The sequence below is a fragment of the Hippopotamus amphibius genome, chromosome 10 (genome assembly GCF_030028045.1).
Source record: "Hippopotamus amphibius kiboko isolate mHipAmp2 chromosome 10, mHipAmp2.hap2, whole genome shotgun sequence".
In the NCBI taxonomy this organism is placed as follows: domain Eukaryota; kingdom Metazoa; phylum Chordata; class Mammalia; order Artiodactyla; family Hippopotamidae; genus Hippopotamus; species Hippopotamus amphibius.
In genome coordinates this window covers 50125367-50139521 of record NC_080195.1, presented here as the reverse complement: position 1 = coordinate 50139521, position 14155 = coordinate 50125367, and the positions used below count along the sequence as shown (strand labels likewise).

General features: G+C 39.5%; 1 protein-coding gene across 1 annotated transcript in view; it reads left to right on the top strand.

Annotated features, from left to right (window-relative positions):
* The window catches only part of FAM162A (family with sequence similarity 162 member A), a 56534-nt gene that overhangs the window by 20305 nt on the left and 22074 nt on the right, over positions 1-14155 (top strand). The window contains exon 2 of the mRNA XM_057696788.1: positions 11638-11760. Coding sequence (XP_057552771.1) covers positions 11638-11760 — 123 coding nt within the window. The remainder of the gene's footprint in view (positions 1-11637; positions 11761-14155) is intronic.

Here is a 14155-nt window from a genome sequence, read left to right as displayed (position 1 = left end):
TTCATAAGTCATGTTTCCTTGATTTAGCAAATGTTGGCGTAGCGTACTTTGTTCCAATTAAATTTTGAAGAATTATAAGGATAAGGAGTAACAGAATTAAGTAATATTCCAATCACAGTGAAGATGTACTTGTTTCTGAAGACTGAAAATTTCATCTCCTATCGTTACCACAGCTTGTTGCAGGTCGGCTACCTCAGAAGCTATTTTATTATCAGTTTGATTTTGAGTGGACCAGAGCAGCTCAGAATCAGTATGCCATTGCTGCACAAACTCCATAGTTTGAATAGTCTGATGCAAAGCTACACCTGCGGTTGCTGCCGTGGCAGTTATTGCAATTAGACCTATTATGACAGCAACTAAGGTTCCAATGAAACGTTTGGTTCTATATAGCATTTTTTAAATTATTTCCTGCAAGAAGTAAAGATTAGGAGATTCTTGCCAGGACCGTTTCATTTGAACTGGCAGCCAAATTCCTGGGCAAGCTTTGAGTATATAAAGTGATTCAGCATTATGATTAAATAATATGCTAGAATTTAAGCAAGTATAAAAGGTACAGTTAGCACAATTTAACAGTAATTCATAAGCATCAAAGTTAGTATATCCTTTCACTAGTAGGTAAAGGAATTTTACACAAGCTTGTATGTAACATGTTTCATTAATAGTAAAGGAGAGCACAGTATCATTATTGACCAAGTTTCTAGTCTAGTTTCCTTTCCAAGCATATATTTCATGAAGAGAGGCCATTAATTTCCATATTTGGTTATGAACTGGACCATGAGAAAAGTATGGACTCGGAGGAGTCATTGCTGATCCATGCCAGTATATAATATCTCCAGATGCCTCACTTGAGATAATAGTACCATGCTTATGTTTTTTCCATCTTAAATCATATGGGGAGCTGTGGAGTCGAGCCGAACCCCTAGGGCTCCAATCAATGACATTTCCTTGGGAAATATTAAGAAGCACTCGACCTTTATTTCCCCTACATTTATCCCAACTGATCCAATTGGAAATAGATGATACCCTGTTTTGCTGGCAAATGGATATGTCTGGAGGCATGGTGTTACTAATGATCCCGGTGTCTTTAAAGCTAAAACTTGACGATAAGAATAACTGAGTAGGATTAGTATTATTAGTCTTAACGGTAGATAGCCAGCCTTGATATGCCACTTTAAGACAGTGATTCTCATGTCCAAAACAAATAGGGGTGTTATCTGCTCTTACAGTATAATTAGAAATGGTATAGCCTTCCTCATTTGGCATCACAGGCCCCCTAGGATCGTATGGCCTAGGAAGCCAATTTGAGTCATTAATATAAACAAGAGGCTCTCCATCATACCAAGTAACTAGTTTGTTTAGTGGAGGATGTGGAACATAAGCCCAGTAAGAGAAATTTGTTTCACCATATACTATTCCCACCATAGTGTTAAGGATGGCAAGCATAGCTAGAAACATGTTGGCCGAGGTTTTTGGTATGCGCAATCCCTCCAGTATCTTATCAGCTTCATGCAAGGTCTTCTTTATCGCTCCCAATGTCATGGGAGGGTTTTTCTGAGTTGTGTTGGTGATGGTTATTGAAAGTCATATACTGAGCTTTGCCATTCTTTCCTCTAGTGGTGGATCTATGTCGAATCTCGCCCGTTTCTGGTTCATTTCTGGGTTTCAGTCATTTTGCAGGGAGCCAGAATTTTTCTCCGCTTTCTGTGGAGACACAAGCAAAACCTCTACCCCATGTTTTAACCCAACCCTTTTCCATATATCTGTACTTATGTCACACCACCAAATTGGCTGCATGAGAGGAGATTCAGGTATCTCGTTGTCCTGATGTTTTTCTATTGCTGATTTATTCTCTTCAGTCCCAAAATTTAAATGATTAAGTGTAAACAAAGATTTATTCAAACGATCTTTAGGTGTTATAGGAAACCCGTCTCCCCCTTTTTGTTTATCTAGCATTTGTTTTAATGTTACATGAGCTCTTTGAACAGTTGCCTGGCCTGTTGGATTATATGAAATGCCAGTGAAATGCGACATATGCCATTCATCACAGAATTTTTTGAACGAATTAGAGGTATAAGCAGGACCATTATCTGTTTTTTTTGTTGTTGTTGTGTAAGGCCCATGACCATGAAACAGGCTAGTAAATGAGAACAAACATGAGATGTTTTTTCACCAGATAAAGCAGAGGCCATAATAAAATGAGAAAAGGTATCAATAGTAACATGTACATATTCCAAATGACCAAAGGAAGGGATATGAGTAACATCCATTTGTTATAATTGATTTGGAGCTTGTTCCCTGGGGTTAGTACCACTAGGCCAAGAGGGAACATTGACAACCTGACAGGACGGACAATGTCTTACAATCATCTGACTCTGGCGACGGGAAATTCCAAAGCGTTCTTTAAGGCCTTTGGCATTAATATGAGTTAATCGATGAAATTCTGTTGCTTTTTTAAGTTGAATATTAGTAGTAAGTAATTGATCAATATTATGATTACAGTGAGATAGTGGTCCGGGCAATTTTGAATGAGCTCGCATGTGAGTAATGAACAATGGAAAAGTTTGTTGACGAAGAGTCTCCTGTAGCTGAGTTAATAGTTGAAAAATAGAGGAAAAAGAGTTAAGTTCAGCGGTTTCAATGCTTTGCACTGTATAAACAACATATTGTGAATTGGAAACTATATTAAGGGAGGTAGAAAAGTCTGTTAACAATGATATCACCGCCATTAATTCAGCCTTTTGCGTGGCTGTTTGAAAAGTGTCCCATACTTTAGTGAGATGTCCTGTATATCCTGCTTTGCCATTACTGCTCCCATAGGTAAAGGAGGTAGGGGCTACTATAATGGGATTTTTGGCAACAATGTGAGGTAAAATCCAATTAGTGGTTTTTAAGAACTGAAATAATTTGCTATGGGGAAAATGATTATCAAGAATATTTACATAATCCGAGAGCCCAATTTGCCATTCAATATTAGTTTGCAAAGTTTTGTTAATTTGAGCATTTGTTAAAGGAACTGCAATAACGTGTGGGTCTTGGCCGGCTTACTGCTGGAGGCGTATTCTTCCTTTATGAATCAGTTGTCCCATTTTATCTAGATAAAGCTGTAGCTCTTTATTAAACGTTGTTAGGGAGAAAGATCCATTCAATGATAGTCTCTTCCTGAATTAATATACCAGTTGGAGAATGTAAAGAAGGAACAATCAAAAGTTGAATAGGGCTTCCTAGGTGGCGCAGTGGTTAAGAATCCCCCTGCCAATGCAGAGGACACGGGTTCGATCCCTACTCCAGGAAGATCCCACATGTCGTGGAGCAACTAAGCCCGTGCACCAAAAACAAAACAAAAAGTTGAATAGGTTTATTTAAATCAATGCATTCAAGCTGGGCTTGATGAATACACTGTTGTATCCATTCCCATTCCCTTTTCGCAGTGGGAGTGAGTTTTCTGGGACTGTAATGTAGGGTCACCTCTCAGAATATCAGAAAGATTAGAAAGAGCATAGGTTGGTATTCCCAATACGGGTGTAGCCAATTAATATCTCCTAATAATTTCTGAAAATCATTTAAGGTATTGAGAGCATTGGCACTAATTTGAACCTTTTGCGGAGTTATGATGTTACAATTTATAATAGCTTCCAAGTAGTGGAGTGGAGATTCAGTCTGAATTTTGTCTTTGGCTATCTCCAAACCATATTTTAATAGCTCTTGTTGAGTTGCAGCAAAAAGGAGGGCCAATTCTTCTTTATTGGGAGTTGCAAATAACAAATCATCCATATAATGAATTATATAAGCATTAGGAAACTGCTGCCTTAGCAACTGCAGTGGTTGATTAACAAAATGTTGACAAAGAGTAGGACTGTTTATCATTCCTCGGGGCAATACTTTCCATTGATTTCGTTCTATAGGTTTGTGGTTGTTAATGGAAGGAATACTGAAGGCAAATTTAATACAGTCCTGTGGTTGTAAAGGGATAGTAAAAAAGCAATCCTTCAAATCAATAATAATCAGAGACCAGTCTTTTGGAATCATAGCTGGAGAGGGACGACCTGGTTGTAGCGATCCCATTGGTTGAATTACAGCATTAATTTTTCTTAAATCTGTTAGCATTCTCCATCTCCCTGATTTTTTCTTTATTACAAAAACTGGAGAATTCCAAGGACTAGTAGAAGGTTTGATATGACCTGCTTGAGGTTGTTCTTGAATTAATTAAGAGCGTCCAGTTTTTCTACAGTGAGCGGCCACTGCTCCACCCAGACAGGTTTGTTTGTTAATCATGTTAAGGGAAGTGCAGCTGGACTTTCAGCAGTGACCACTAGAATAAATTTGGGTTTCTAGAATTTTGTCTTTCTCTTTTATTAACAGCTGTATTTACAGAGGTATGTTTACACATGTTTTCCATTGTTGCAGCAGGTCCCATCCCCATAGATTAACAGCCATATTGGCTATGTAAGGTTGTAGAGTAGCTACTTGATTATCAGGGCCCAAAACAGTATAGATCTGCGTACTTTGATGAATATGAGTCATAGTGCCGATGCCAGTAAGGACTAAAGGGATATCCTTCATAGGCCATGAACAAGGCCAGTAGTGTCGGGCAATAATAGTAACGTCGGCCCCTGTATCAACAAGACCCTTAAACTTTTTATTATTGATAGACAGTTCCATCTCAGGCCTTTGATCGTTTATACACGTTTGCCAGAAAATTTGTTTTCCTGTGCTACCGAAACCTACTTCTCTCCTGACCAAAGAGCGGTTGATAGCATAATAAGGTAGCAATAACAACTGTGCAATCCGGTCTCCTGCTATAATTTGATATTGCCAACTAGTACTCATCATGACTAAAATCTCCCCTGTAAAATCTCTAAAATCAGAGTCTGTAACACCAGTATGCACGAATACTCCTTGCATCATAAGACTGCTTCTGTCCATTAATAAACCCACATATCCTTTTGGAATAGGACCGTATATTCCAGTGTGAACTTTAATAACACCATTGGCTGGCACAAGTAACAGATTTTGAATGGCAGGAAGATCTAGGGCAGCACTACCTGAGGTGGCTGGGTAGAGGTCAGAGATTCGTTGGACGTTGGAACCCAGGCCAGGAACTGAAGACCCGTTTTGTTTTGATAGGGGCCCCGGGCTGGGCCCCGGTTCCCGTTTCCCAGCTGGTCTAAGGCTTGACAATTAAGATTTGGTTTGCCCAGTGCTTTCCTTTATTGCACCTAGGGTATATACTGGGAGTTCCAGGTATATTTTGACCTACAGAAACTTTATTTTGAGGTTTAGTATGACACTCCTTTTTTATATGTCCTGATTTCCCACAATTGAAACAGGTTTTTCCTTTAGGAGGTTTTTTCTGTAAATTGGCTCCACGGATGGCCTCAGCCAACATTTGCATTTTATAACTATCTGATCCCACATCTTGACATGCTCGTAAATATTCTTCAAGAGCTTGTCCTTTTACATGGTGTAAAGCCTTTTGCCATTCTGAATTAGCGTTGTCATAAGCCAGCATTTGCATTAATAAGTCACATAGCCCAGGTTGAGAAACAGTCTTATGGAGTACCTCTTTTAAGCGAGCTATAAATTCAACATAAGGTTCATTATGGCTCTGCTTAACATTCACCACTGATGGGACCACCTGACCTGGGGGTGCAATTTTTTCCCAGGCTTTCATACAACATAATCAAACTTGTATTATAGCCTGATCAGAGTATTGTAATTGGGCTGGTACACCCTGCCAATTTCCTGTCCCCATCAATTGCTTGGTTAAAATTGGGATTGGTGGATTTTGAGCATTATTCCTAGCTCCTTGCTGAGATGCTTCATCTAGCCACCAAGTTTTAAATTATAAAAATTCTGCTGATGTTAAACACGTACGGGCTAGTTGGTCCTAGTCCCATGGTATAAGTCTTTCCGACTGAGATAAACCTTGCAAACCTTGCATTAGCCCCATGGTGTAGGGGGAATTGGTTCCATAAGCCATACATGCCTGTTTTAATTCTTTTAACGTCTTAAAAGGGATAGGGGTATGATCATATTGATAAGCCCCTTGAGGGAATTGCTGATTAGGAGCTACTGGAGTAACAGTCACTGGAAAAGCACAAGGGTATAAGTAAGCCTCCAAATCCCCTTCTAGTTGGGTTTGGCGAATTCCTTTCTGTATTCCTGAATCCTCAAGTGGCGAGACCATAGAACTTTTAGGAGGATTATTCAAATCCGGAAATAGACTACTGTCCCAAAAAAGGGCTGTAGCGCCCTCTAAATCTTTTTTTTTTCTCTATTGGCCCCTCTCTTATTAGTTTGTGTTCCGTAATCTAAGACAGGCATAGCCAATAAAGGACTCTTTTCCCTTTTTTTCCTTTTCATTTTCATAGACATATCGTTCCTCATCCTCTGTAATAGGGCCGGGGGAGAGAAGAATAGCTTCTCTGGCCCCGTCTTCTTCTTCTCCCTCTGAATCTGTGACAGATGGAGATTGTAATGGTTGTAAAGCTAAGGAAATAAGGTTACAGAGAGACCAAACGGAGAGAGGAATATGCTTTCCGCTCCTGTAAGCTCTCTTAAGTTCTTGTACTACCTGTTTCCATTGTTTTATTTGTAAAGTACCATCCACTGGAAACCAATAGCAGTGCTGTCTGACTAGAGAAAACAGCTCTTCAAAGCTCCTCCTTTTCATTTTTTACTCTGGAGCTTTGTAAAAGAGTTCGTAACAATTCTACATATTTATCATGAATATGAGCAGAAGATTGCTGACCCATAATGTAACCCTGACGAGAATCCCCAGAAAGGAACTTACCTCTCTGTCTTCTGAATAGTCCCTCTGTTTTTTGGGTTCCACCGGTCTTTTGTCTCCAACCAGTCTCTCAGGCAACTCCTTTCACTTCAGGTCCCTGTTCAGGTGCCAGTTGTGGAGATCTCATCCACACGAACGAACCTGAATATGAGTGGCATGGCAGAATTAAGAAAATTCCCACAAGAGTTTAGGAAAGCATGGGGTCAGGGGACTCAAGACCAAGCAAGTCAAGAGTCCCGAGCTCCGATTCCCATGGCGTATTTATTGAGAAAAAGCATCCTAGCACTCTAGCATTCTGGATTATAAATCACGATAATGGACATCACAAGGCATATGCTTCAATTAGAGAAAAAAGCAGAGCACCTTGTTTTTTATGACTACTAGGGGAGATAGTTAATCTTTAACTCAGAGCTGGAGCCTGGAGCCATCGGGCTGTATGACTGCTTTATCTCAGTCGGTTTTCTTGAGACTAGTTCTGCTTTCAGAACTGCTTGCAGCCATGTAGCCGGTCATGCGCTCTCAGGATTGTTACTCCAAGTCAGTGTCCTCTGTGTCCTCTGTGGTTCTCTACACTTATCCGTTCTTCTGCTTCATTTATTCTGCTATTGATTTCGTCTAGTGTATTTTTTTTTAATTTTAAGCATAAATTTGTTTAATCAGATTGTTTTTAATCAAAATCATCTTGAGAGGCAGTCATTCATCAGCTATGTCTCCACTTAATATTTTTTATGTGTATTTCTTCTAGTGTTTTTTTCTTTTCAGTTATTGTATTGTTAATATCTGTTTGTTCTTTGTATCTTCTAGCTCTTTGTTAAACATCTCTTGTATCCTCTCGGTCTGTGCTTCCATTCTTTTTCCAAGATCTTGGATCATCTTTACTGTCATTACTCTGAATTCTTTTTCAGGTAGATTGCCTGTCTCCACTTTACAGAGTTGTTCTTCTGGGATTTTATCTTTTTTCTTCATCTGGAATATATTCCTCTGGCCTCGCATTTTGTCTCACTTTCTGTGATTGTGGTTTCCGTTACACAGGCCACAGGGTTGTACTTGCTCTTGCTTCTGGTGTCTGCCCCCTGGTGAGTAAGGCTGGTCTAAGAGGCTTGTGCAGGCTTCTTGGTGGGAGGGACTGGTGCCTGCCCACTCATAGGTAGAACTGGGTTTTGTCTCTTGGCAGGCAGGCATGTGTCAAGAGGTGTGTTTAGAGGTGGTTGTGGGCTCAGGAAGATTTTAGGCAGCCTGTCTACTGGTGGGTGGGGCTGTGTTCCCACCCTGTTAGTTCTTTGGCCTAAGATGTCCGAGCACTGGTGCCTGCAGGCTGTTTAGGCGGGGCCAGGTCTTGGCATCTAAATGGCGGCCTCCAAGAGAGCTCACGCCAATGAGTACTCTCTTCTACCTCTGACACCAGTGTCCTTGTTCCCTCAGTGAACCACAGCTGTCCCCTGCCTCCCCAGGAGACCCTCCAAGATCAGCAGGTTGGTCTGGCCCAGGCTTCCATGAAGTCACTGCTTTTTCCTGAGTCCTGGTGCACACGAGACTTTGTGCACATTCTCCAAGAGTGGCGTTTCAATTTCCCCCAGTCCTGTGGAACTCCTGCCACCGCTGGCCATCAAAGCCAAATACTGTAGGGGCTCCTCCTCCCAATGCTAGACCCCTGTGCTGGGGAGCTTGACATGGGGCTCAGCACTCTTCTGTGGGAGCACCTCTGCAATTATTTTCCAGTTTGTGGGTCACCCACCTAGCACGTGGGGGATACGATCATATCACGAATGTGTTCCTCCTTCCATATCATGGGGCTTCTTCTTTGTCTTTGGATGTAGAATATCTTTTTTGGTAGCTTCCAGTCTTTTTTGTCAATGGTTGTTCAGCAGTTAGTTGTGATTTTGGTGTTTTCATGAGAAGGAGGTAAGCTCAAGTCCTTCTACTCTGCCACCTTGTCTCCAATCCTCCTTTACTTTCAAACTGAGAGTTGTGGTGGATGAGATTTTTGCCTTCCCCAGATGGTTGAAGGTTACAATTTTTGTTTTTAGAAACCCTGCTGCCTCCTTATTTCTATTATTATTTTTTGCAAGAAAAGTATAAAGAGAGTTGGAGTGGAGGTGAGATTTGTGATCAAGAAAGCCCTGAACTCCCTCGTCCATCTTTCACCTCTCTCTCTGATTAGTTCCTATCCAGCAGCAGAGTGAAGCAGGAGTTGATTCTGCATTTTACACTTTAGAAGGATCAGTTTTTTGATGTGGAATTATGTATCACTTAACGTGTTATTTTTAAAATCTTTACACAAATATAAACATATGCCTATGAGAAGTGCAGAGTGATATCTTTTAGATTGCTGTGTTTAAAAGTTTTCTTAACAGCAAGAGAAAAAAAAACAAACAAACAAGGAAATTATGTTTCTCACCAACTTTGGGAGGTCCAGTGCTCTAACCACATTTTACTTCTCTTCCCTCTTGCCTCCCCTTATTGCTTCCAACTCTGAAGCTGCAGCGACACTCAGGAGTTTGGAATTTCAAAGGAACAGACTGTCCACTAACAAATAGATTTTTAAAACTGCTTGGATTCTCCTGTGACATTTTAAGCACAAAACTATGAGGGCACACTCCTGTCACATTAAAGGCAAATCTTGGGCATCTTTTTCTTTGTTACCCAGAGCATCATGGAGGGCCAGCACCCTGGTCAGGTTTATCATTGGTGCCTGTCCAGCTTTCTTTTCTGTTTCACTCTATTGCAGTGCTCCTTTTCTTCCATGTCCTAGGACCCTAGGGCTCTTTCGTGATCTTCTGACTGAATCATATACCAGCCCTGGTCTCTCTTGTACCATGACCCCAGCATACTCAGAATTATCCCCTTTTACCCTCATCAAAACTGTTTCTGGCTGTCTCTACTTTGAATTCTGACTAATCGTTGACTGACTAAAAATGTTTGTGCTAACACTGAGTGTGAAAATTTCTAAGTTCTTAAGCATACATTTGTTTTAAGAAGGAATGTGTTTCTTAGCTTTGTTCACTAAAAAGGTCTGGAAACAGTGACAAACTTGTAACAATGAGCCTCCCTCAGGCATCTCTAAGAACAGTTTCTATTTAAAGGAACCAAGGCATTTTAGAGGAATGCCTGATTCCAAATCTGGGGCAAGAAGCATTTAAAATGAGTGCAGAACGTGTTAGACAGTAAGGCAGCTATAAAGGATCATTGAGCTCATGTTAAAAGGACCCAGGAGCCAACTAAGAAGGGTCCCCAGTGACTAAAGATAGGAACATCTGGGCATTAAAAAAAGAAAAATAACTGGAATGGACTGGAGCACATCCCGTGTTAAATGCCAGAGTTCCTTGTGCTACTTTTAAACAAAAGGTTACCTGTGGAGGTTGCAAGGAAACTAATTCATTCATTTGAAAACTGGCAAATAAAAGGAAAGAATCGAGCATTTACTTTACATTTCTTGTATGACTTTTACCTTAGGATAACCAAATAGGTAAAGTAGAAAAAAACACTACCATCTTGCAACCTGTAATGAAACAATCACCAGTGTCTGCTTAAAACATTAGATGAAAGGTTGATAGAGAACTTTATAAGGGATGTCACACTGATAGTATTTACTGCTCAATCTTAATATCACAAAAAGATGAAATTGATGTATACCTTAGGATATCATACAGCAAGTAGGGTGTACACAGTACCACCTCTGACATATTCTTGCTAAAAATTCTAACCTGAATCTGATGAAACCTCAAAAATCTGTTTACAAGAAATAGGGGAGTTAGAAGAATATGTTAAGTAACACCACTGGGAGGCAATCAGCAAAATCTAAAATGAGGGAAATTCTATAGAACTAATGATCTAGTTTCTTCAACAAATAAATGACCAGAAAAAGAGGGAGAGACCTATACAGGACGCATCAGCTGTATGCAGTGTGTGCACCTATTTAGAATAAATATACTGTAAAAAAAAGTTGTTAGTTCCTTGGAAAAATTGAATTGTAATATCGTTTGATCATAATGTGTGGAATAAAGGGAATTTTTTTTGTTAATGATATTCTGGATATGATTTAGAAAAGTTATTATTGTTTTGAGATGCATACTGAAGTATTTATGGATGAACTAATAGGATGTTGGGGGTTTGCTTTAAAATAATCCAGTTGGTGGGAGGGAGTGGGTGGGATTCAGATGACACAATATTGGCCGTAGTATTGATAATTGCAATGGGTGGTGAATACACAGAGATTTGTAGTACTGTTCTCTATAGGTGCTTAGAATTTAGACTTTAAATATTAACTGCATGTATATACTATGTATAATAACATAGTTTTACACATTTGTATTATATAAATATATACATAGTTTTAAAATGATACATATTTCATGACTATATCTAAAGTTGATTTCTAATTGGAGAATTTATGTCTTGGAAGGAACAAGGCTTTCTAAAGAGCCCCTTGCTGGCCATTGCAGCCCCCTACCCAGAGTTTACCAGAACACTACTGGTAACTCAGCATCCTGTTTTAACACTTCTGGGAGGTTGCTGATATTTACCTCAGTGGTCAAGTGTCATAATGCATAATATTCCCACTGGAATCATTGTTATGACAAGACACATGTGAGAAGTACTTTTATAAAGCTTACAGCTGATAAAATGTTTATGTTGTAAATTCCTAATTTCCTAGTCAGCAAAACACGCATATTTTAAGATAGCGCTAAGCATAGAACCTTAAATGTAGGACATGTATCTTATATATAGAGTAGAATATTCATTTTTTACGTGAGTTAATTTTTATAAATGAAATTGTATCTTGTAGGCATTTCTCCTTTTGAGACATCAGATTTCCTTTCTCTGAACCATTTTTCTCTCTTTCCTAGGAAGTTATTTGAGGTTAGGTGAAAGAGATGCCTTCTCATCTTTAAGGCTGACCAGAAACTCTTATTTGAAGAGAACAAATGGGTTTTGCACCAAACCCCAGGAAAGTCCAAAGCCTTCAACACGTAAGTTTTTATTAGTCTTTCCAATTATGGACTAGGCAGCTCCCAAAGACTAGAACAACTCGAAATAAAAGAGAGGTGGTCACAGGGGTCCCTATATCATACCCTATCTTGTAGTTCAGGCCTCTCAAATTGTGCTTATGTTAGCTGTACTTACATTTGGCAGTGATTTCTTCAATTTTCTCATTTGTCATTTTCATCTTTTGCCTCAAGGATTTGACTGGAGATTTTGTAGGATGGTAGATGCACCAAAGTAAGTAGTGGTCTAGAAATCATCTTTTAAGGAACCCCAAAGATGAACCAAATCAAAAAATGATGTTTTGGGTAAAATATAATTAGGGCTACACACTGGCTTGTACATTAACTTCAGCCATGTTTAGTCCTATCCCTAACTCCAACCCTTGTCATTGTCACCACTGTGGGAAGAAGGAGCATGAACTACTTGCTTGTTGCTTCTTCATGGGAGTACCCTAGGACCAGGCATGTATTGGTGAGTGGAAAAGAACTATTCTCAAAGAATATTTATCAAGAGCTTCAAAATGTTTATACCCTTTGACCTGGTATTTCACTTCTGGGGATCTATCCTAAGGAATAATCCCTATATGTGGAAAAAGCTTTGAAGGAACATCTTTACATACACACACACACACACACACACACACACACACACACACACACACACACACATAAAAGGAAAATGAGAAATTAGTCTAAATGTTAAATACTCTGGGAATGATTAATTGTATATGTTAGATCTACTTGATGCAGTTGTACAGCTGTTGGAAATGGTGCTTACAAATACCACGTATGGCATGAAAAGTGTCATAATGTGAATGAACAAAAGCAGGATACAAAATTTTATATTGTGTGTAAGCACAAGCATGGAACACATAGAAATTACATATATGTACATATGTATGGGGATAAGACTTAGGAGACACACTGAAATAAAAATATAGTGATCATGCTATGACGAGAGAATTAGGGGTGGTTTTTATATTTTTCTTTTTTCACATCTACACTTTCTGAATTGTCTTTAATGAGTATATAGTACATAAAATGAAAAAAAAATATATAAAGTTGTGCCTAGTGCTGGAAGGGTTAAAAGATAAAATTAGAAAATTTCTGTACTTCTAAACCTCTTTTCTTTTTTTTTTTACATTGTGATTAAAAGTTTATTTTAAAAGTATAATATTGAAAAATTGAAGTATATTTGGAGTGATGGCCAAAGTTTACATGTTCAGTTTATAGCCCAAGAAGAAACAAAGAAAAATTTACATTCCTCTAGGAGATTATCTTTTTCAGTCATGCTTGAGTTAGAATGTACTCTATAGAAGAATAATGTTTTATGAGGTAGTTTAGTAATTAACACTTGCCCCTGTGAAGTCAGCTGCAAATGAAGTGAAGCTTTTTAAGTTGCAGCAAAACAATGGCATAATAATTAAATGAAACTTATTAGTGGTAAGAATTGACTTCTCACTTTTACTTCTTTTCTAGTTGTTTAAACCTCTTTTCTTGACGTTGGTTCTTTATGGGTTTTTTTCCTAGTGACTTTCCTGTTCCTTTTGCTTTCGCCTTCTGATTAAGTGAAAGGTACAGCATAAGCAAAGGTGATGTGTAGTCAAGGAGATGGTTTGTCTGCAAGAGAGATGTAGGCATTACATGGAAGTTGGATGAGATTATCTCCAAGGTCCTTCCTAACCCCAGCATTCTGCGATTCCCTGACTTTTTATGCTTCTTGTCTTCAGTGACTTCCCCTTCCTTTGAAAGACTCCCTTATAGTCTGTGGTTCTGCATTTCTTGTTTTTTTTTTTCCTTTGGCGGGGGTTGGGGGGGGGGCTGTTTGTTTGTTTATTTATTTATTTATTGGCTGCGTTGGGTCTTTGTTGCTCCATGTGGACTTTCTCTAGTTGTGGCGAGAGGGGGCTACTCTTCGTTGCGGTGCCTGGGCTTCTCATTGCAGTGACTTCTCTTGTTGCAGAGCACAGGCTCTAGGCGCGGGCTTCAGTAGTTGCGGCGCACGGGCTTAGTTGCTCCACGGCATGTGGAATCTTCTTGGCTCAGGGGTCAAACCCGAGTCCCCTGCATTGGCAGGTGAATTCTTAACCACTGTGCCACCAGGGAAGTCCCTGCCTTTCTTGTTCATTTGCCTCTTTGGCTGCTCCATTTTCCTCTGTTTCCCCTTTCTCCTCTGTTTCCCCTTTCTCCTCTCTGCTTTCTGGGTCACACCCCAAGGCTTAACCCCTGGTCTTCTGCGTTTCTCTATTATCCTCAATGGCTCTCCCTTTGCACCAATGGTTATCTCCACTCCCGACTTATTGATGGAACCTACTCAGATGGTATGAATTTAGACCCAGTAGATCTAAGATGGCATTCATGCTTTTTCCTCTCCTGACTG